This window comes from Neurospora tetraspora (genome assembly GCF_033439725.1).
Source record: "Neurospora tetraspora strain CBS 560.94 chromosome Unknown B0H65scaffold_5, whole genome shotgun sequence".
Taxonomy (NCBI): domain Eukaryota; kingdom Fungi; phylum Ascomycota; class Sordariomycetes; order Sordariales; family Sordariaceae; genus Neurospora; species Neurospora tetraspora.
The window spans coordinates 3,677,287-3,698,105 of NW_026944387.1; the positions used below are offsets into that span (position 1 = coordinate 3,677,287).

The 20,819-nt window shown below is 47.0% G+C and overlaps 7 protein-coding genes and 2 non-coding genes across 9 annotated transcripts; 4 read left to right on the top strand and 5 right to left on the bottom strand.

Moving 5' to 3' along the window:
• Positions 1 to 1,129: 1,129 nt before the first annotated feature.
• B0H65DRAFT_527718 (uncharacterized protein) lies at positions 1,130 to 4,084 on the top strand (the record flags this gene model as incomplete). The annotated part of the gene is made up of 8 exons (XM_062828878.1): positions 1,130 to 1,227; positions 1,295 to 1,482; positions 1,545 to 2,026; positions 2,084 to 2,474; positions 2,531 to 3,023; positions 3,086 to 3,351; positions 3,410 to 3,736; positions 3,797 to 4,084. The coding sequence occupies exons 1-8, from the start codon at positions 1,179 to 1,181 to the stop codon at positions 4,082 to 4,084; spliced, it is 2,484 nt and encodes an 827-aa protein (XP_062680923.1). The 5' UTR covers positions 1,130 to 1,178.
• Positions 4,085 to 4,407: 323 nt separating this feature from the next.
• B0H65DRAFT_t303 lies at positions 4,408 to 4,498 on the top strand. The gene has a single exon. It is a non-coding gene; the product is annotated as a tRNA-Lys (tRNA).
• Positions 4,499 to 9,868: 5,370 nt separating this feature from the next.
• On the top strand, positions 9,869 to 10,627 carry B0H65DRAFT_429312 (uncharacterized protein; the record flags this gene model as incomplete). The annotated part of the gene is made up of 3 exons (XM_062824815.1): positions 9,869 to 10,262; positions 10,300 to 10,403; positions 10,481 to 10,627. Coding segments are annotated over 3 exons (645 nt in total), but the record flags the coding sequence as incomplete, so codon positions are not given.
• A 294-nt stretch (positions 10,628 to 10,921) lies between these two features.
• Positions 10,922 to 11,243, bottom strand: B0H65DRAFT_470523 (uncharacterized protein). Its single transcript, XM_062827045.1, has one exon. It carries the CDS (start codon positions 11,221 to 11,223, stop codon positions 10,948 to 10,950), a length of 276 nt encoding a protein of 91 aa, XP_062680925.1. The 5' UTR covers positions 11,224 to 11,243; the 3' UTR covers positions 10,922 to 10,947.
• Positions 11,216 to 11,287, top strand: B0H65DRAFT_t304. Its single transcript has one exon. It is a non-coding gene; the product is annotated as a tRNA-Thr (tRNA).
• An 804-nt stretch (positions 11,288 to 12,091) lies between these two features.
• Positions 12,092 to 14,081, bottom strand: B0H65DRAFT_540651 (uncharacterized protein; the record flags this gene model as incomplete). The annotated part of the gene is made up of 3 exons (XM_062829158.1): positions 13,221 to 14,081; positions 12,645 to 13,152; positions 12,092 to 12,233 (listed from the first exon to the last, which is right to left on the bottom strand). Exons 1-3 carry the CDS (start codon positions 13,825 to 13,827, stop codon positions 12,092 to 12,094), a joined length of 1,257 nt encoding a protein of 418 aa, XP_062680926.1. The 5' UTR covers positions 13,828 to 14,081.
• Positions 14,082 to 15,129: 1,048 nt separating this feature from the next.
• On the bottom strand, positions 15,130 to 15,879 carry B0H65DRAFT_427486 (uncharacterized protein; the record flags this gene model as incomplete). The annotated part of the gene is made up of 1 exon (XM_062824693.1): positions 15,130 to 15,879. One exon carries the CDS (start codon positions 15,877 to 15,879, stop codon positions 15,130 to 15,132), a length of 750 nt encoding a protein of 249 aa, XP_062680927.1.
• A 1,347-nt stretch (positions 15,880 to 17,226) lies between these two features.
• On the bottom strand, positions 17,227 to 18,731 carry B0H65DRAFT_241307 (uncharacterized protein). The gene is made up of 2 exons (XM_062822325.1): positions 17,876 to 18,731; positions 17,227 to 17,805 (listed from the first exon to the last, which is right to left on the bottom strand). The coding sequence occupies exons 1-2, from the start codon at positions 18,381 to 18,383 to the stop codon at positions 17,363 to 17,365; spliced, it is 951 nt and encodes a 316-aa protein (XP_062680928.1). The 5' UTR covers positions 18,384 to 18,731; the 3' UTR covers positions 17,227 to 17,362.
• Positions 18,732 to 19,309: 578 nt separating this feature from the next.
• B0H65DRAFT_427912 (uncharacterized protein) lies at positions 19,310 to 20,749 on the bottom strand (the record flags this gene model as incomplete). The annotated part of the gene is made up of 1 exon (XM_062824718.1): positions 19,310 to 20,749. The coding sequence occupies one exon, from the start codon at positions 20,747 to 20,749 to the stop codon at positions 19,310 to 19,312; it is 1,440 nt and encodes a 479-aa protein (XP_062680929.1).
• Between the last annotated feature and the right edge of the window lie 70 nt (positions 20,750 to 20,819).

Here is a 20,819-nt window from a genome sequence, read left to right on the forward strand (position 1 = left end):
GGGATGTGAAACCTGGAGGATGGGCCGCCGGACCGCGACATCTAGTATAAGACGGACGCTCTAATATAGCCTGATTGACAGAGCCATTGGCCCGCTTCCCTTCTTGCTATGTACAATGTCTGGAATTAATGAAGACTGGCAATGACTGACTGTTGATTGTTAGCACCCGTTTTATCCAAAGTGTGAGCAGATTCGCTGTTCGTTTAAGGCCAAGATCGGGCGCGGTGATCCTTCATCTGGTTCACTCCGAAAGTTAGCGTGCGACGAGACTCAGAGGACCTTTGTTGGCCTTTCTCTCCTTCATGGCTCCTTCCTCATCAAACATCAGCACCTTGTGGCAGTTTCCGCAAAGTCCTGGCACATCCGCTGCATTCCGCCATTACCCGTCTCCAGATCGGTCGAAACGCGTTTGTTCCTTCCTTCCCATTTTACGCGCGATCACGTCTTGCAACTGAGAAAAACCTCTGCCATCCAGGTGCGCGCTTGACACTGTTCTAGACGCAGGACGTGGCCGCCAGTTCTGGGTCCTTCTCATTGGATGTCAACCAACCGAAGGGAAGTGACTGCGATGGACCCAACAAACGAACATATCCTTCCTCTTTGTGCCGCGTTACGTCACATCCGAGCCTGGGCAAATCTGTTTCTCTGGAAGCAAGCGGAGAAAAGGCCGGAAGGATACCACACTCATGGCAAGTAGAATGGACACACAGGGGATGAACTCTCCTCCAAGTCTCGGGGGAGGAATCACACAGGTGGAAGTCGAGGCCAGGAGAAGACTGAAAGGACGAGTATGTTGTGACAATCGAGGGTAGTGATCGGCAATGCTCTCTGATGCACGAGCAGCGCGCCTGCCTATCAATGTCGTAGCTCGTATCCGACGGGTCCGAGTATGGAGTCTGGACTCGGCATCACCAAGTGTTTGGGTCCGGGGAAATATCCGCATTCTCATCCCTCTCGCCTTCTCAAACTTCCATGCGAGTCCTTCATATGGAAGGCGCCCACCCGCAGTACCCCTGTCGGGAAGGCATGGCTCCCAGTAGTGGGGGCGGCCATGGATGACACTCGGTAGTATTTCTACCTGCGTCTGCCCCGGTTCAAGGATGAAGAAAAGTCGACAAACCCCCGGCTTCAACTCTTCCCAGCCAAGGTCACGCTTCTCGAGTGGCCAGACCGGAAAGATGAAGGCCCTCACCCGCCTTGGAGCGACTGCTCTGGCGGTGTCAATGTGTAAGTTGTCCTTCGACTCTCCCTTTGGTGGTTGTTGACATCATCTGACATCAGTCAACCTCGACAGACCTCCAACAATGCGCCGCTCAGTACATCAACGAACAATACACCGACCCCATCAACAACATTACCCTCAGCACCTGGCGACCGGACCCTGGTTCGGACTCCGGTGGAAATGCTAGCACTTACGCCTTCGGGTTGGTATTGCCTCCCGATGCTCTGACCAAGGATGCCAACGAATATATCGGTCTTTTGGTACGACACCCTCCACACCTGACTTGCTTTGGGATGGACATCAGTACTAACACGAGTGCCAGCGTTGTGACATCGGTGATGCGGCAAGCCCGGGGTGGTGCGGTGTCTCCCACGGCCAGTCGGGACAGATGACGCAGTCCCTGTTGCTCATGGCTTGGGCCTCCAAGGGCCAAGTCTTTACTTCGTTCCGCTATGCGTCCGGGTATAATGTGCCGGGACTCTACACCGGAAACGCCACCCTGACCCAGGTCTCTGCCACTGTCAACTCGACCCAGTTCGAACTTATCTATCGCTGCCAAGACTGTCTCGCTTGGAACCAAGGAGGAAGCAAGGGAATTGTTTCGACCAGCAGTGGCTTGCTTATATTGGGTCGTGCTGCCGCGAAGGGAAACCTTCAGAACCCGACCTGCCCTGACAAGGCCATTCCCGGCTTCCACGACAAGGGATTCGGTCAATATGGAGCACCCCTCGAGAATGTCCCGCACACCTCCTATTCAGCTTGGGCTGCCCTGGCTACGAAGACTACTACTGCTGACTGCTCCGGGTATGTCTTGTCCCATGTGTTTTGTTTGTGTATGATTGCTAACAGATCCTGATACAGGGCATCCGACCCAGCACCCACTGGAACCGAGCCGCCAGCCGAGCCAACTTCGACAGCGGAGCCCGTTCCCGTTTGCACACCCGCGCCAAGCAAGACATACGACTACATCATTGTTGGCGCCGGTGCTGGTGGTATTCCCATTGCGGACAAGCTCAGTGAGGCCGGAAAAAGCGTGTTGTTGATCGAAAAGGGACCTCCCTCCACCGCAAGATGGAAGGGCACCATGAAGCCCGATTGGCTTCTGGGCACGGACTTAACTCGCTTCGACGTTCCTGGTCTTTGCAACCAGATCTGGGTTGACTCTGCCGGCATCGCCTGTACAGATACCGACCAAATGGCGGGATGTGTCCTAGGTGGAGGAACGGCTGTTAATGCCGGCCTGTGGTGGAAGGTAAGTTGCTCCGATTCTATTGGCCTCGCAAGTCATCCACTAACCGCGAACCATAGCCGCATGCTCAGGATTGGGACTACAACTTCCCCGAGGGCTGGAAGTCGAGAGATACCGTGCCGGCCACTAACCGTGTGTTCGGTCGCATTCCTGGAACTTGGCATCCCTCGCAAGACGGCAAGCTGTACCGACAAGAGGGCTTCAACGTCCTGGCCAGCGGGCTCAGCAAGAGCGGTTGGAAGGAGGTGATCCCCAACGAGGCATACAACCAGAAGAACCACACCTTTGGTCACAGCACCTTCATGTACGCTAAGGGCGAGCGAGGTGGTCCTCTGGCAACATACCTCGTGACGGCGGCAGCTCGCAAGCAGTTCACTCTTTGGACCAACGCCGCTGTGAGAAGGGCGGTTCGTAACGGAAGCCGTGTCACTGGTGTTGAGCTCGAATGTTTGACGGATGGTGGTCTCGGCGGAACTGTCAACGTGACCACTAACACTGGCCGCGTTATCTTTGCTGCAGGCACTTTTGGTTCCGCCAAGCTTCTCCTTCGCAGTAAGTTATCATGAAACATGACATTGCATTGGATGGCTTGTTTGCTGACAGGTACAACACAGGCGGCATCGGACCTACCGATCAGCTTGAGATTGTCAAGGAGTCGACGGATGGCCCGACGTTCATTTCCAAGGACCAATGGATCAACCTTCCAGTGGGCTACAACCTCATGGATCATCTCAACACTGATCTCATTGTCACCCATCCTGATGTCGTCTTCTATGACTTCTACGAGGCTTGGAACACGCCCATTGAAGGTGACAAGAACGCCTACCTTCAGAACAGATCTGGAATCCTTGCCCAAGCTGCTCCCAATATTGGTCCTTTGGTACGTGGCATCAGACATAGTGCGCTCAATCGGGTCTTGCTAACAAGTGGCACTGCAGATGTGGGATGAACTTAAGGGCTCGGACAACATCATTCGTACCCTGCAATGGACTGCTCGAGTGGAGGGGAGCGACCAGTACACCACCTCTAAGAATGCCATGACCCTCAGCCAATATCTCGGAAGAGGTGTCGTATCCAGAGGTCGGATGACCATCTCATCTGGTTTGGATACCAATGTGGCCGAGCACCCATACCTCCACAACGAAGTCGACAAGCAAACTGTCATCCAAGGCATCAAGAACCTCCAGGCTGCGCTGAATGTCATTCCCAACATCTCCTGGGTCTTGCCTCCCCCGAACACGACTGTCGAGTCATTCATCAACAATGTGCGTTGCCCTTCTTTGCCCACCGCTGTGTGAATCATACTGACAACTCGGTTCCTGTAGATGATCGTCTCACCCTCCAACCGTCGCTCAAACCATTGGATGGGAACTGCCAAACTTGGCAAGGATGATGGCCGTACTGGAGGTAGCGCTGTCGTTGATCTGAACACCAAGGTGTACGGTACCGACAACCTCTTCGTTGTTGACGCCTCCATCTTCCCTGGCATGACCACCGGTAACCCGTCGGCAATGATCGTTATTGCCTCGGAGCATGCTGCACAGAGAATCTTGGCCTTGAATCCGGTGCCATCTCTGCCTGGCGGCAAGGGCAAGGGCAAGTGGAGAAGATGAGCTGCAACAATGAAGATGAAGCAAATGTCATTGTTGTCATAGGCAAGGTGTCAGAATTTGAGAACGGGATGTATACTTAGCATATGTTACCAAATCTTGGAGCTCGAAGTTAGCTACTAGAAAAAGCCAAACCTCTACATCTGTTATTCTTGACGTCTCTTTTCTCGTTACGATATTTGCCATGGGCCTTGTATTGTTTGCGAGTGTCTATGGTGAGCCATCGGCGTAGTGTCCAAATGTTGGTAATTGTAAGATGTGCAAAGTTACACTTATAAAGGCTGTTGCAGCACGGTCAATCATTAAGGAATGGTTGATAGCCGCTTGCCCGGCTAGCTCAATCGGTAGAGCGTGAGACTCTTAAGGAGTTGTTCCTCCGTAATCTCAAGGTTGTGGGTTCGACCCCCACGTCGGGCTCAATTCCCGTCGTTCCAAATTCTTTTTGCGTTTTTCTGAACGAAGTTCTGTACTTTGATAGTGCAAGGAAGCACATTTTTTTTTGTTCTCATTGTTTACTTTCTGCGTCTCAGTGACGTTATGTGTTGTTCTCTAGTGTTACGGTCATACCAGAATTCCCCTATTCAAGTAAAAAGTTTTACGCATGAAGCCCAACTTAGATTCTCAGCTGTTTGTCTGCTGTAGGAACTAGAAGTCGTGACCCCACAACCGGTCAGGCCCCACAACCGGTCACGTCCCACACCGCTATTTTACCTGTGTACTTTGACACCCTCTTTCTTTTAATATCAATAATTCTACCAAAACGACGTTGATTTGTGTAACGGGTCTGCAAGAGTAAGGTACAGCGAGCAGTCGTATAAGGTTGAAATGCTATATTTAACAAAGAGGAAAAGGAAGGACTATACCAAAAGGGTGCAGTCAAGAGAAGGTTTTGTACAGATTGCTTAGAGCGCACGGGCTAGGTAATTATGCAGGTCTGGCTAACTAGAAGGTTCGTATCCTTATCGATAAGGTAGGTACCCTATCGATAAAACAATACGGTTTAGTAATAACTAAACTTAACCCCTAGGTTTTAGTCCTATAATATTACCCCCCTACTCCTTCTCCTATAGGAAGAGCGGCCTACCGCATAGAAATTATCATAGCTAAATATACGAAATAATTAAAATTTAATATACCCGTACCTAGCCAAATACTTATTTAAACGGGGAAAACTAATAATACCAAAAAGGATAAAATCTCTATTTAAACTCCTAAATAAACGTTATACTATACTTATTTACTACCCGAGTTAGTAATTAGCGCGCTCGCTATTACCCACACAAAATTATACTATAGGTCAAATATTAAAATTTAATTAGGGGATATTTCTAAACCTCGCCCATCTAAGAAACGTGCTATAGAAATAATATATACCTACGATAGAATATAATCAAAATTATTACCTAGTATTTCGTATCGCTTTACTTTTCTTATTAATCGTAGCTACCGTTTTCTTCGCTAGGGAATAGCCTTAATAATCCTATATTTACGAAATATAATATTTACCGCCCTCTTACAGTTACATATTATAATAAATACTAGCATCCCGCTAACCATACGTAACCAAAGGGGTAAACCTAAACTTACGCATCTAATTAATAAATACTATATTCAAACGTTCCCTCTACTATAATTCTATTAGGGTAGCCAATATTAGTTTTACTTAGTCCGAATCCTTCCCTCCATAGTCGTCGCTATCGTAACTGTTTAAACCCCTACCGAATTATATTCGAACGTTATTCATCCTCCTCTTTTTACACTATTTAAACCAATAAAAACTACTCCTACAATTCGTACACTTACCCTCCCGCTTCTATTTATTCTTTTACTTTTAAAACGGCGACATTTTTAATAAAAATACCGAAATATTAATAAAAATATCTATAGGATTACCCTTATCCTTAATTAGGGCCTACCTTAACGACGAAGCAGAGGCTAAAAGAAAGGAATTGCTATTAAATTTCCTAAAGTAAATAAATAATTAAGAATATTATTTAAGCATATCGGTTCGGTCGGAAAAATATTATTTCTAATTATAGCTTAAAATAATAGTAATTTAATTAAATTTAATGATATTTAGCCCCGAATCAGTTCGGGCACAATATAACACCTCTTTAAAGCGAACAATAAAAGCCGCTATCGACTCCTTAAACTTCTATCTAAACTAATATAATTCTTAACTAGCGCACTTAACAAAATTAGGGTCCCCATATATAAGTTTAAACTTATCAATAAATTTATAGGGAGACCGAAGTATAGCGGCAAATACGACGAAGGGTTTCTTCATAGTAAATAATAAGTAAGCGAATAAATAATAGAATTACACTTTTAAATTACTAATAAATAGGCTATTTATATAGAATTTAGCCTACGTATTCAAAACCTAGGTTTCGAACTCTTCTTTACTCCTGAAAAAATTTTCAAAGTAGGGGAGGACTAGCTTTTGTAAAATAAGCAATTCGGGAAGAAAGGAGGCCGGTTAAGCAGCGCAAAGGTTCGAAATTTCGAAAATTAATTACTCAATTAATAAGGCAAATTATCATTAGCATTCTTAGGAGTTCGTAGACTAGGCGATTTAAGGGAATTGCTATTATTATTGAAATATCGTAAATAAGGTTATCGTTAAGGAACGAGAGCGACGGTATTACTAAAGGAGACGAGAATAATACAGAGAAGGAGACTCTTTAAGCGTGTAGGCGAAGTATAAAATACTTAAAAAGAGGATCAAATATAATATAACGGGTCTATAAAAATAAAGCATAGCGAATAATCGTATAAAGTTAAAATATTATATTTAATAAAAAGGAAAAGGAAGGATTGTACTAGAAGGGTATAGTTAAAAAAAGGTTTTGTACAAATCGCTTGGAGCGTACGGGCTAGGCAGTTATATAGATCTGGCCAACCAGAAGGCTCGCATCCCTATCGATAAGGCAAGCACCCTATCAATAAGGCAACACGGCTTAGCAATAGCCAAGCTTAACTCCTAGGCTCTAGCCCTATGTATAACAGCGCTGGCGGACTGGGTCTGGGTGCCATGCACGAGGTGGCTGCTGGAATGAGGTATATGGAGGATTCTAGGTATAGTACGGTCTAGAGGATGTAAGACATTCAATTGGTTATGCTAAGACTAGTTGCAGGGTAGATCCTAGCATATATAGGGTTTATTATATAAATAAAAGGGATATAAGTAAAGAGATTGGCCAATAGCGACCCGCATATGGGTCCTACTGTCGCTTGTACGACTATGGTATTTATTTGGGTTTGTACGGTTGTACCTAATTCTCTTCCTCTTTTCTTTTCCCTATTTAAAATCTTCTATTATAAATAGAATCTTAGCTTTACCTTCGACTTATCTATACTATGCCTTTATATTATTTTAAATCAACGTAATAATTATTTAGGAAAATTAAATCCTAAACCGAATATAAAATTAAAAAGATTTATTATAAGAATTTAAGGAATTAAATAATTATAATAATACGATAGTACTACTACGTTAAATACGTAATAGTACTGGTAGTTATAAAAGTACTAAATAAACCGAGAATTATAACGATAATCGTTATAACGAAGATATTTTTAACGATGAATGTAACGATACCTTTTTTGGAAAGGAGAGCGGAGATAGTAACGGAGAAGGAAGTTTTAATTCTTCCGATCCTAATCTTTTATAAAAGGAGGATACGGTTATAAAATTAAAGCTTAAAAAGAAAGTCGTTATTAATAATAAAAAGCCTATTCCTAAACGCTAAATTATTAATTTTGTTATTAAAGATAATATACGTAAGGCCGTTTATTTTAATAAGGAGCGCTATAATAGTTTCTACCCTAATGAGGAATGCTTTTGTAGTAAATTTACGATCCTTCGTAAAAAGTCTTTATACTGTATATACTATTTATTAAAGTAACCTGACAAAGTATTAATTAATATTATTGCTAATACGGGAGAGTATAACGAAGAGCCCGAATTATTTTTTAATTTATTCGATTAATATATTACGACGGCGGTCAAAAATATTAAAACCTTCAACGTTCGCCTAATTAAATACAAAGTTACTAACGATTTAAAGTAAAAAATAGAAGAATATACTAAATTATTTGTCCGTAATTTAATCTCTAATATCCCTTTCTAAACTTTATTCCCTATTTTAAACCTCCCGTTTTTTAGTTATTTAATTGAAGAAAAGTTCGTTGAATTATATTATGGAGACCCTTAGGCTATATTTTAGGAATTTAAGCTATTATTTATTATAAGTATAATATAAAACGAATAAGTATTGGAGCTTTATTACTTTGTTTTCTATTTAAACATTAAATTTAAAATTATTTATAATTAGGTCTTCGTTTTAGTCGATTAATATAATATAATTACTATTAACCCTACTATAGTATAATAATTGAAGGATTCCTTTATCGAGAAAGATAATACTATCAAAGGATTGAAAAGATTTTATCGCCGATTTAAATATTAGTAAAGGAATATTTAAGAATAAGAATTAGAATAAAGGGAAGGCTAAAGAAATAATATTCCCTAATATTAAAAAAGACGTTAGCGAGGCCCCCTTTAAAGCTTCTACCCACTTTTGGACTTTACCCTTTGAAACCGACCCCGATAATAGAAAGTATTTTAACTCTTGCTATAGTACTAAATAAGCCGACTTTATTAAATATTATAATTAGGATAGGGAAAATAATATTTCTTTTAAAGTTTAGTACGATTTAATTTAAAATAAATTCGAAATTAATGTCGATTACTACTTATCCGACTGTAATAAGTTTTTATATGTTGAAAATCGCTTAGCTGGGTATATTTATTGTAATTTAATATTGTATTTCCGCGAAACTTACCCGGATTAAGTTAAGACTTATTCCGGTTTAATAATTTATTTATAGCGTTAGTATTATAACCCTAATCAAGAGAAGAATGCGCTCTAAAACTTTATTAAATTGAAAATAAAGGATAACGATAATGTTAATTTCTTTAAGAATAAATTTATTTGGATAATTAGCGAGTGCTAACGTCCTAAGATCAAGTAGAAGCGGGAATTATTCTAATACTTTTTAATTAAATATAAGAAATAAATAGGCGTTAAATATTGCGATTTATCTATTTCCTTCGAATTATATTGTATAGATTACTCCGGTGCTAAGGGTCCTTTATACTAGCTTTTTAAATAGGCGAACTCTTACTGAACTTATTATTATGCCTGTATATAAAATTGAAGTACTAGTAACGATACATTTTAATAATATAAAAGTAGGCGTTATTAAAATAATTTTAAGGAAGTATATTGAATATTAGGTTGTTGGCGGGTATAACCTATTTATTATTATAATCGAGGGAAGCATTATTCGTAAGCATAACCGACGAAGTATTTAAATCGTAGTAACAGCGAAATTGTATAAATAGGGGGGCGTTAAAAATATTTATACCAATTATTAGTGATTTAAAGCAATTAAAAACAATTAAAAGCGATTAAAAAGAATTATAAACGATTAAAATTAATTAATTTAAATAAAATTACGTACGTTAAAGGTATTGTAAAGGTGGGTATTAGTATACGATGTGTAGAGTAGTGTGTAAAAGGGGTGCGAGTGTGTAAGTTTGAAAGTGCGAAAAAAATAACCAAGTTAGAGGAATGTTGGCGTGCATTGAAAATACGAAGTTTAGCGGGTAAAAACGGGATTTTCAATGTCAGGTGTCATCCAGCTGTGAGTCCCACTATTTTGTGGATTCCTGGAATTTCCTGGGTGTATGTAGGGAAGGGGTGGGTGTACCTAGGGTTCCTCTTCTCCAGCGTCATCCTCGGCATCGAACTCGTGAACAACTCTACCATAGGACACGAGACCCCGCGACCGTCGCGAAGATGGACAGCGCATCTCATAACACAAACTTGCAACGGTACCATCGACGGAAAGGGCGACGACAGCCAAGAGGACTGCGTCCGGGCATGTGCCGACAACTCTATCCTCCTCGGTTCGCTCGCTCTGACGAATTGCGTCATGCTTTCAACGGCGGCAAAGCTGGTTCGAGACGGCTGTCTAAATGTGACTGCCGATGATGTCAAGGTACTCAAGCTATTCGAGGTTCACGATCTAGCCAGTTTTGAGGATGTGCCTGTTTACTCGACCGTGGCACAATGCGCCGTTGCTTCGTGCCATGCTGAAGCGCTGGGGAACTGTTCACGGATATGGAGCGAGCCGGATGGGCCGAGCAGCACCACGATCATTGATCGACACTTCCACCGGTATTTCGGCTGGACTGGCCGACTGTTGCGAGGGATTTGTCACGATCTTCGATGCAGACGTGGCTGGACCTGGGGTATATCAATGCATGTTTACTCCCTACGTATCAACTTGAACAATGTAGGAGGAACTCTGAACTGACAAGTCGTCCAGGTCTTAATCTCACATCTTGCTCAATCCCTAATGGCCCTATACGCCTTCATCTTAATCAGGATCTTCAACTCATGGAGCCGCAGGCTCGTAACTCTATTGAGCATCACGTCCCAAGGGGTAACTAGGACCACCAGAACCGCAAGCTGACATCGAAACGTCGTTTTTTTTCACACCCAACGCAGCGCTTATCTCTTCCGCAGTCGAGTTCCACGAGGCGCAAGCCTTCTTCGTAATGGCAATGCAACCGGCGACGGTGGCCACCTTCAAGCCTTCTTGCGGTCAAGTGGAACAGTGCCCGGAGCTGGACTCGGTCCCTGCTATTGCCAAGTCCATCATGAGCTCGGAGTTGTTGCGGATGTTGTCTTTTGATAGCATATTGCCTGTGCTGCTAATGCAATCATGTTTGCAGAAGGAGGGGGTGACATGGTACGTCCTTACCTTCCCAAGGTGTCCGTTCGAAGGACCTGCTAACAACCCAAACCCAAAACCAGGTGGTACACAGTGTTCTTCACCTCCACAGTCTTCGTCTTCGTCATCATCATCCAACTCTGGACCTCCATCCCCCTCGTCACAGGGCATCTAGCAAGCGACGCAGGGTCTGCGCCGGGCTGTGTCGTTGGCTTGGGAGTCAGCTCTCTAACATCCCGTCCTGAAGGCAATAGTGGGGGGCCGGTGGCTCCAACGGTGGAGAATGAGGGATAAAAGTCCATGTTCCAAGCAAGGATAACCATCAAAGCCCGCATGGCTCAGTGGTAGAGCGCATCACTAGTAATGATGAGGTCGTCAGTTCGATTCTGGCTGTGGGCATCAAACCCTCTAATGAGGCCTGTGATCTTCTTTTTTTTTTTTTTTTTTTTTTTTTTTTTTTTTTTTTTTTTTTTTTTTTTTTTTTTTTTTTTTTTTTTTCGGTGTTTTGTTATGCACTAGGTTTGGGCGAATTACCTCTATTCTCTTCTTTGCCATGACTCCCTAACTTCCGGCCTAGGGGTATCTTCCCGCGACATGGAACTCCTGTCTAGAATGACGGAGTTGTGCTCGTCTACGACTTTGTATACCAGCGTAGTAGTCTTCCTTCGAAACCACTTTGGACGCCGACTGTAGACACAAAGCAGCGTTAGCAGAAGTTCGTCAACGAACAAAACTCGAAAGGTGAAGAAGAAACATCGGTTGAATGGCGTACCCAGAGGAGGAAAAGGAAGACTTGCAAAGATTGTAATACAAATACTTCCCGACAATCGGCGCCCAAATGATCCCCGATATCAGCTGTCCATACGACCACTGCCCCTGCCCCATCCCCACCCCGCGCAATATCCTCATCAGAACCTGGAGGTGAAACCCCGGAATGAACCCCGGAATTGCTGGAAGCGACCTGTGCCATATTGACACTGTGACAGTTGATGTCGTGATGGCACGGTCTTTACACAGCCCTACATGAGCTTGATTCCGGGTTCGTGGGCGGTCGATGCTACCACCGAGGTGTATCATTGTGCAAGCGATGGGGGCGCGGGGGGATAATACCTTCCTTCCCAGGCAGCTGGGTCATCACGTTGATTATCAGCTATTGTAGATCTGTGCCGGCAAATGGGCACCACGGAACGTATAGCAGGTACCTTAACGACTGCCTTCGTTTCGCCAACGACCAAAACTACGACCAGCCTCCCGCCTCACGGCCTCAGCGACCGTCATGCTCCTCATCAAACCAATCATGGCCATTATCGGCATAAGAAACACCATCCAGCTCCTACCCCACCGTCTAGGTGATAATGACGACGCCCGAAATATTGCTCCTACTATAAAGCCTACCTAGAGGTACACAAAAGCAAAGACTCTGGAAGGATTCATCCAGGGATAACTGCTCCTGTTACCCAAACGAGACCAGCATTGGACGAACATTTCACGGCTTTATGGACCAGTATCTCTGGCTGAGCGGGTGTACTACCGCCGCGTTTCTTCTGCGAGGCCAGACATTGAGCTTGAACAAGACAGAGACGTAGTATCTCGGTACGAGATAGGGAAGCAACGGATTCCATAGTTCATGCCAACGCGTGACCGATGCTTGGTACCTAAATACCGGGCTACGTATCAGACACAATTCCATCCAGTCCACCAAAAATTGCCCAGAGCAAGAGTTAATCCTAGACTGCCACTGGCATCTCCGAGTTACATCCCCAACAGGTTCATTGCAGAGAGCCGAGGATGGTCATCATCGTCGGATCTGCCATCCCAGTGGATGCAAGGACTAAAGCGATCACTCAAGTCTTCGTCTCGCACACACCACAGACAGAGGCTCGTCTCGTTTTCGGTCCACCCCGGAAGCCTTTGGTATATGGTAGAGGTATCAAGGCCCAATTCAATAGGAGTATTCTCAACGTGTCTGGCTTGCTTGTCGACACACCATCCGCTCCGGAAGGCTCTTTGTTCGTCGGCGAGCGGCTTCAATCTCTCGATCATCTCCAGGATTGAGAAATGGGGAGTCGTCCAGGAATCCTCGGGCCTGGGTGACTCATCGTTAAATGAGTGCCAAATTTTCCTGAATCGGTCCTGAAGGGATCTCTTCCAAGTGCAGTTACAGTCAGTACTTAATCTAGTATCCGCCTTTTTGTAACCAGTTTCCTTGAATATCGCATCGAGAATACGTGATCGAAGATAAGCCGTTCGCTCCGTCAGCAGGACTATGGTGATCGTTAGCAGATACTCGAAGCGTTGAAATGTACGGGTGATTCCAGGAGGAGGCAATTACCAAACAGCCGAGGAGGCAATGTATCTTTGAGTAGCTTCAAGGTAGCAAAGTCGGCGTAAGAGCTGTGATGAGTGACCATGACAATCCAGGTGTTTATCGCAAAGAAGTCTTCGTTCTGGAGAACCCATGCTGCCGCAATGCGGTACATTGCGTCTTCCGGGGTTCGATGCTGTTTGGGCTGCTGAAACCACGTGGTGATAACAAAGTGCATCGCATTCATCAAATCGTACTTGTCAATTAGAATGGCAACATGGAGCATCATCAACCCAGATGTTTCGGGATCCACGTCGTTGTTGAGGAAGTGGAGTGCTAGACAAACAGTCTCCATGGCTTCAGGGTCATCTTCCGGAAGATGAATCTCTTTCGGGTTTTCGGCAGAAATCCCCTTACTTTCGATCCAAGGCGGGGAAAGCATTGCCCTGAAGACCGTAGACGCCTCTCGAAGGATGGCCGACTGAACTCTGAGACGGAGCTGTTGATCCTCGGAATCAGGAGCCCCGACGACGAGAATGATATCCCCAGTGGCTGAAATCACTCTGTTGGGGTTCTCTTCTATGTCGCTGCTCTCCCTGTAGTCCTCCGTGATGTAGTTTGTCTTGTCGTCCATCTTCGCAAGTTGAGCAATCCGAAGTTGTGGCTCAGAAATTGACAGATTGGCTTTGTAGCAGGTGGCTGGCGTAGTGAGTGAAGCGACCAAAACAAGATAAAGGAAAGTAAAAAAGTGGAAAAAGTTTAACAGGAGCGAGGAATTGCCAGAACATTAGAAGAAGTCGAGCAACAAAGGCGGAAGGGCGGGGATCTGGAGGGACACGCATAACTGCACGCGGGTCGATGAAATCATGAGGTCAGTACTCAGTTCACATGCAGACGTGATCGATGATTGGGTTCAGGCTTCTGCACCATGCTGTAGTCGAACCTTCCATGCAGGAATCGGTGATCCTGTAGCCTCATGCTTCATACATCTCCCCGCGACGCCGTCAAAATTTCCACAACTCAGTCTCCTCAAAACACTGAAGCTACTCAGCCTGCCATTCCTCTGTTTTCCCATTCGAATGCGTGTTATGTAGGCCGCAGACGCCGAGTACAATCCTCCACTGGTATACAGCATCACTTGATTGCTCATCCCTGGAAGGCTCTCGGTCTATAATCAGAGGCATTTTCTTGATCAAACTATGCTGAACAAAGCCTGGTACAGGCATATCCAGCTTGCCACAAGGCATTTCGGCATCCTTGTTACGGCTTTGTGAACATAACTAAGCGACCGCTCCAAACTAAGCAGCTTGTATCGAACTCATACATCCGGATTTAACGAAAAACGCTTGTTTATCGCACAAAGACTCTCGACGTATGCGTCGACCATGGTACTTCGGCCTGCCTAGATGTTAGAGCTGGCAGGTGCACCCTGTATCCTGTAGGCTATATGTAGCCAGTACCTGGCGCACCCTTGCATTTACATCACACTCTACAGAATACATCACACACATGCACACGCATACTGCTCGCATTGCCTTATGGCATTGACACTAGACCTAGCTAGGCATGGCTCAGACCGAGAAATCATGCATTGCATTGCAACGCGGGACGGTGTTGGGCTTCAAACAGTCCAGACAAATGCTTGCCCTCGCTCTGATATGCCGGATTGACTCACAGATGTTGTTGGAATCCTGCGGACGGTGCAGACAGTTGTCCTTCGCGGTGTCCTCGAGTTTGGCGACATCTTCGAGATCCTGGAAAATAGAGCCAAACGCCCTCAAAATGGTACGGCCATGCTTGTCCGAAATACGCCGAAATGCGGCCCTCAGCTTATAACACGCATCGCAGGAACACGACTCGGTGCCCCAAAAGGATTGTTCGTGGATATAGTCCATAAGGTCGGAACCCAAACGCTTTGCCCGTCCCGCAAGGAGTACTAGAGTGAGTCACCGACTTGGTTAGCCTTGATGGGTCCAACATCGTAGATACATGATATAGGCATGCTTCCGAGCACTTCAAGCACCTTTGGTTTGGGGACACATATTGTGAAATACATACCGAAAAGCTTTGCAGGTAGCAGATCCGCCAGAAACGGGTCTTCCATGAAGTCGGTGTAGGTGTCCGTGGAGGTATTTCTCACCACGAGACAAATGGTGAGCTTGGGAAACATGGTATCTTCCTTGAGCAAGTGCGCCGCCGCAATCAGGTGGATTAAATCCACCTCACTCAGGCCGTCGACGATATTCAGGAACCGACGCCACCATGACTCTCTTGTAGCTTGGAGAGCCCGCCCAAGATCGTACTTGTCGACGTGGAGTACGACGTTGAGAAACTTTTGCGCTGTCATCGAGACAGGAACGAGGCTGTTTTGAGAGTGGACGATATAACAGATGGCTTTCATCGCCTCGAAGCTATCCTCCGGCAGGCGGATTTCCTTGGGGGCCGCTGAGCCGAGACCCTCACTCTCAACCCAAGGGGGGGAGGACATGGCCGCAAATACCTTTGAGCTGTGACAGAGGACGGCAGATTCGACGCGTAGGCGCTTTTGCTGGTCGCCTTCGCCAACGGCAAGAATAACGTCGCCGGTAGGCGAGATCTCGATGATGTTGTTGGGTGACTCGCGGTCCGAGGTGCCGCGCGAGTTGCCGCGCGAGTTTGGGATACGGAAACTTTTAAAACCTTTCATCGCGGAAGTGTAGAATAGAGTTGGAGAATTCTGGATGAATGTTGTGTTGCGCTTGGTCACTCCAAGTTCAAAATCTGAACTGAAATGTTTGGTCGTGGGATGGAAGAAGATGAGGGAAGTGATACAGCGCGGGATAGAAGTTGCTGGAAATGGAAGAATGGAGGAGAATGGCGGTAACTGGCAGAGTGACCTGGGAAGGTGCGAAGGACGGTAAAAAGGTGTGAGGTGCCGAGAATTGGGTCACCGCCTTTGAGTGAATGGTGCCTGACGATTGCCGTGAAGGTAAGTTCGTGTCCAGGTCACCCCGCCTACTGCCTGAAACTCGCACCTGCCTGCCAGCTCGCAATCTTATACGTGTCCCTGGTACTTGCCATCTTCTATTTTGGTCGGGCTCTGATTTCTGTGTCTTATCTTAATTCTATCTACGTGGTCTCGGCGGTTGTTTTGGTTATATCAAGTACCTTACCCTGCCACCGCCGACAAGCCTACGACCTGCCAACGCTGCAGTGAGAACGGAGGCACTATCCCAATCTTTCGAGACGTACTATCACTTGATAGGGCTATACTGTAATCAAGGTATTGTACCTGTCGGTAGACGTTCTCAACAACGTCATATTGTTCCCACGTCCAATCTCACTACCAAGATCCCTCCCCGCCCGTTGTTCCTCACAGAACGAAAGATTAAAGGGAAGAGGGGGGTAGGTGCGACTTATAAGTCGAACAGCGCTGTTTAGGTTGGACACAAACTGAATAATTTGGTACAGCACGGTGCCGAGAATGATAGTTGAGTCATAATGTATCTTAGCCTCTCCTCCTGACATATCTCTTAGATCCAGACTTCCAGGCATATCACAAACATCACTGGTAGCTAGCGGCATATGTTACCGCCGGCACTAGCTGTGCCGTCATGTCTTCCATTGACTGATTGCAGTCATACCAACAGTTTGCAACTCCTATGCTACGCTCGTGGCATCGAACATGTTTGAAGATTACTTGCGTGGATCTCGCAGCGAAGCTTACAGATCTGTGAGTGCCTGAGGCGAGTTTGTGTAAGTCATGATACCTGGGTAGATGACCACTCATTGCGTGACAATCCGGCCGTACGCCGGCTAAAGGCCGTCTGTCGGCCCGGGAAAAGTGGATCATTGCGGTCTCCGAGAGTGTGGGTCCGTCTTCCGGTATTTCATTCTCGGCGCGGAGGCAGTACTTCATCGATCTGCGACCGGTGATTGTATGGATTGATGAAGAAAGACTAATTCTCAGTACTGTGTCGATGTATATTATTGTTTTGTGGTGTAGTTGTGAGATACTGAGTAGCCCTGGCAGCTCAGTCCCTCAAGCAGACTGCCTAACTGGAGACGTCTCGATATGGGCCCTCGTAGTCTTTAACCTTTCCTATTCAAGAGCGCTTTGGGCTGAGCCTGCTAGTCTTCACTTCCTCTTCATGCCCTTTCAGACAAGGTATTCTCTTATTTGTTTTTCCCTAACCCGCAGAATGGAAATTATGCCCAGCATTGCAGGAGTCTGTGACATCACAGACTCCTGCGATGCCAAGCAGTCTTACATACCTAAGGCAAAGAACAATGCGCTCCTTGAAGAGCTGTACTTTTTGCCCGAGCGCTACGAAGTCTTCTGGGAAGGCAACGCTGTGAGGTTCTCCACTGTATGAGCACTCTGCTTGTAGGAAGAGGGCGTCTTCATGAGCTAGGTCCGCCAGATCATAGAGGATGGACGCCAGAAGTTTGCGATGTCCATCGTCAGTGTCATCAAAATGGACTACGAAGTCCTCGAAGTGCTCCGTGATTGCGTCGCGCGCGTGACACGAACAGCGTCGACAGCAATTATATGGGCTGTTTCTGTTCAGGCGCTTTTGTATGTCCTTGATGACATTCAATCGGAATTGTGAGGCTCGTTCTCCCAACATAACTACCGATATTTAGAAAGGGTTTAACATAGGTTGCAGTGGGAGAGTATGTAGTAGGGGTGCAGAACTTACCAGCGAACTTTGGTGGCAATAAACTGCTAATACGATCGTCATGCAGGAGCGCGGCGAAAGAATATGGCAGAATGGCCATTAGATCGAAAGAAAACTTGCTGAATGATGTGCAGTCATCAAGCAGATAGGCTGCGGCTGTAAGGTTGAAGAGACCTGTCCACGTCAAAAGTTGGCTTTTTTCTAGACTGGCGGTCGAAAGTCCCATGTCCCGAAGTTCAGTTCTCGGAGTCCAATCCTGCAATGGACTTTGAAGGCTTGCATCCCTCATGATTGACTTGAGAAAGAATTTGAGCGCTCTGTGAAAGTCGTACTTATCCGTGAGGATAGCGATGTGCAAAAATGCCCTCGTGCTGGGCGCTCTCTTTACGATCTCCTCATCGTTCTGATGGTGAATGACTGCGCAGATGAATCTCATGGCTCTCGCATTATCCTCTGGGAGCTCTATCTCCTTGATGGAACCGCTCTCGGTGGACAGGCCTTGACTTTCCACCCAGGGAGGGGAGAGCATGGCGGCAAAGACGGGGGGAAGCAAGTCGAAGGACGATGGACGAGACAGGGATGCGTGCCTTCTCGGGCCCAACGATCAATACAAGGTCATGGTCGGGGGAGAAGGTCGTCCGGGCTGTCATCTTCATGTTATCTTCGCTCGCCTTCGGCTGGACGTCCATCGCGTCTGGAATGGTGAGCCCCATTGGCGGAGAATAAAATTGAGAGATCTGGCCGCTTTGTGCGTTCTCGAAGGGCCCTGGACGAAAGAAAGGGCGAGAGAGAAGGTTTGAACGGGGACTGTTGAGTTTAAGAGCAGAAATCGTGGTGTGCAATTGTGAAGCCGAGGGTTGAGGACCGTTGACGGGACACGTCAGGCGGGGGATGGACAGGCAGACAGGGATGCTAAAAGTGGGACTTTAAGCAAGAGGCGGAAATCAGTACAGAAAACATGAGAGGCACGCGCCTGGAAGACTCCCACTAGAGGTATATTCTGTAGTGCTATCTGGCCAAGAAGTGGTCTCTTTTTTGACGATGTCAACAATTGGTCAATGCTTCACTGGTTCCCGACCGTCATCAAATCTCTGCACCTCCCAACTCTCTCACCTACAATCCTCAGACCCCTTCCAAGCCTAAACACAGCACTGTCTTGTTTGACAACCCTTCGCTTCCAGGTCATGAAGAGGTGCCTAGTGTACTCCTGATAAGATGATGCCCGGGCTTCGTACCTTCTCGGACTGAACCTCACAGGCGATTACGGGTACGGCAGGCGGGTGTGGATGTCGATGTTCCTCCCCAGGGCATCCAAGAACAGGCCCCTTAAGCGCAGTACCAGTAAATCATGCATGACGAATCATCCAAAGCTCATTAGAGGTGGGAATCAAAGATTGCACGGGGTCCATGCATTGTCACGATAAATTAAGAGTACACGGAAACTGTTCAGAAAGATCATGTCCAAGACGCCACGAACCTGACGAAATGATCATTCGATACCTTGACAGTTTCCTTCGCCACCGCTAGAACCATCTCCCACTTCAGCTCATGCGTCCGCCGAATGTTGTACGTCGTGAAATCCGGATACAGAAGCGCGCTCATCTTGGCCGGCCCGCCTCGATACGCCAGTTCAGTCGGGTTGAACCTCAACCCCAGCTCAGCGCCGATATCTCGGGCCGGTGGTTCACCTTCTGGACCACCACCCCCAGCTGAGCTCATTCCTCCACCTCCCAAACCCTCCTTCTCTCCCATCTTCTTCTTCTCATCCCCCTCCCCAAAACCTGCACCCGCTTCCGCTCCCATCCTCCTATCCCAAACCGGCAACGCCATCCCCTCCTCCCCTTCCTTCCACATCCAACTCCACTCAAAAAACTTATCCGTCCGATCCGTATACCGATCCCAAACCAACGAACTCGCCACCTTCACCTCCGTCCTCGCCTTGACCACCATCTTCAAACTAACCACACTCACCGTCGGCGTCCTCTCCAGCTGCCTCACCTCGTCGCTCGTCTCGTCCGCTTGCCCAAGCCGCGGCACGGCCGCCACCCGAAACGGAACCGGGTCCACGCTTCCCAATTGGATCACCCCGGGAGAAATGACCAAGATGTCAAACGAGTACTTGGGTACTTTCGACGAGTGAAACAGCTTGAGGATTTTCTGCTTAAACGAGAGCTCCTCGCTGTCTGCAAACTCGGGTATCAACCGCTGCGTGCGCACGCCTTCGCGCCTCACCCACCGGCCTAGGCGCCACTCATCTGGTAGCAGAGGGGGGATAGGTGGTGGGCGGAGCGTTATCGGCAATACCGCAGTGGCGGTCTTCTTGGCTGATGGAGAGCTGCTAAAGCGGGAGGTGTGCTCCTCGAAGAACTCGGCTTGGAGGACGTACTCGACGTAGGCCTCGATGCCGTTGGCCCAATACGAACCGACCTTGGTGTAGAAGGTGAAAGGTAAGGGGTGGGAGGTGATTTGGTCTGGGGGATCGATGGGGAGGAACGAGTGTTTCTGTTTGTTATGGGCTCCTTCGCGCACGCCTTGGGGGTTGACGGGGCCGAAGGGGAGGGAGAAGGAAAAGGGCCATGATTCGGTTTTGCTGCCGTCTGGCGGGATGTGGATGGGCCCTTTGAAGATGGTGTTGTAGAAGGCTGGTCCGGAACCGAGGAGGTTGAAGCGCGTGCGCACGGTGTGGTGCTGGCTGCCGTTGCCGCTGTTGGTGGTGTAGTCGACGCGCACCTTGGTGCGGCCGTAGAGCTTGATGCTGACGAGGGCCTCGGAGGACACGACGTGGCTCCGCCGGAAGACGCGGCCCGTGATGGTCTCGCCCGGGTTGTATTCCCGGTTGGGAACGTCAAGCTCTATCGCCAGGTCCGGACTTGCTTCAATCACGGCCTGGGGCATGGTGGAGGAAATAGGGGGTGAGACGGTGAATCGCCAAAAACAAGAGGTGAGTAGTATGGCGAGCTTGTGG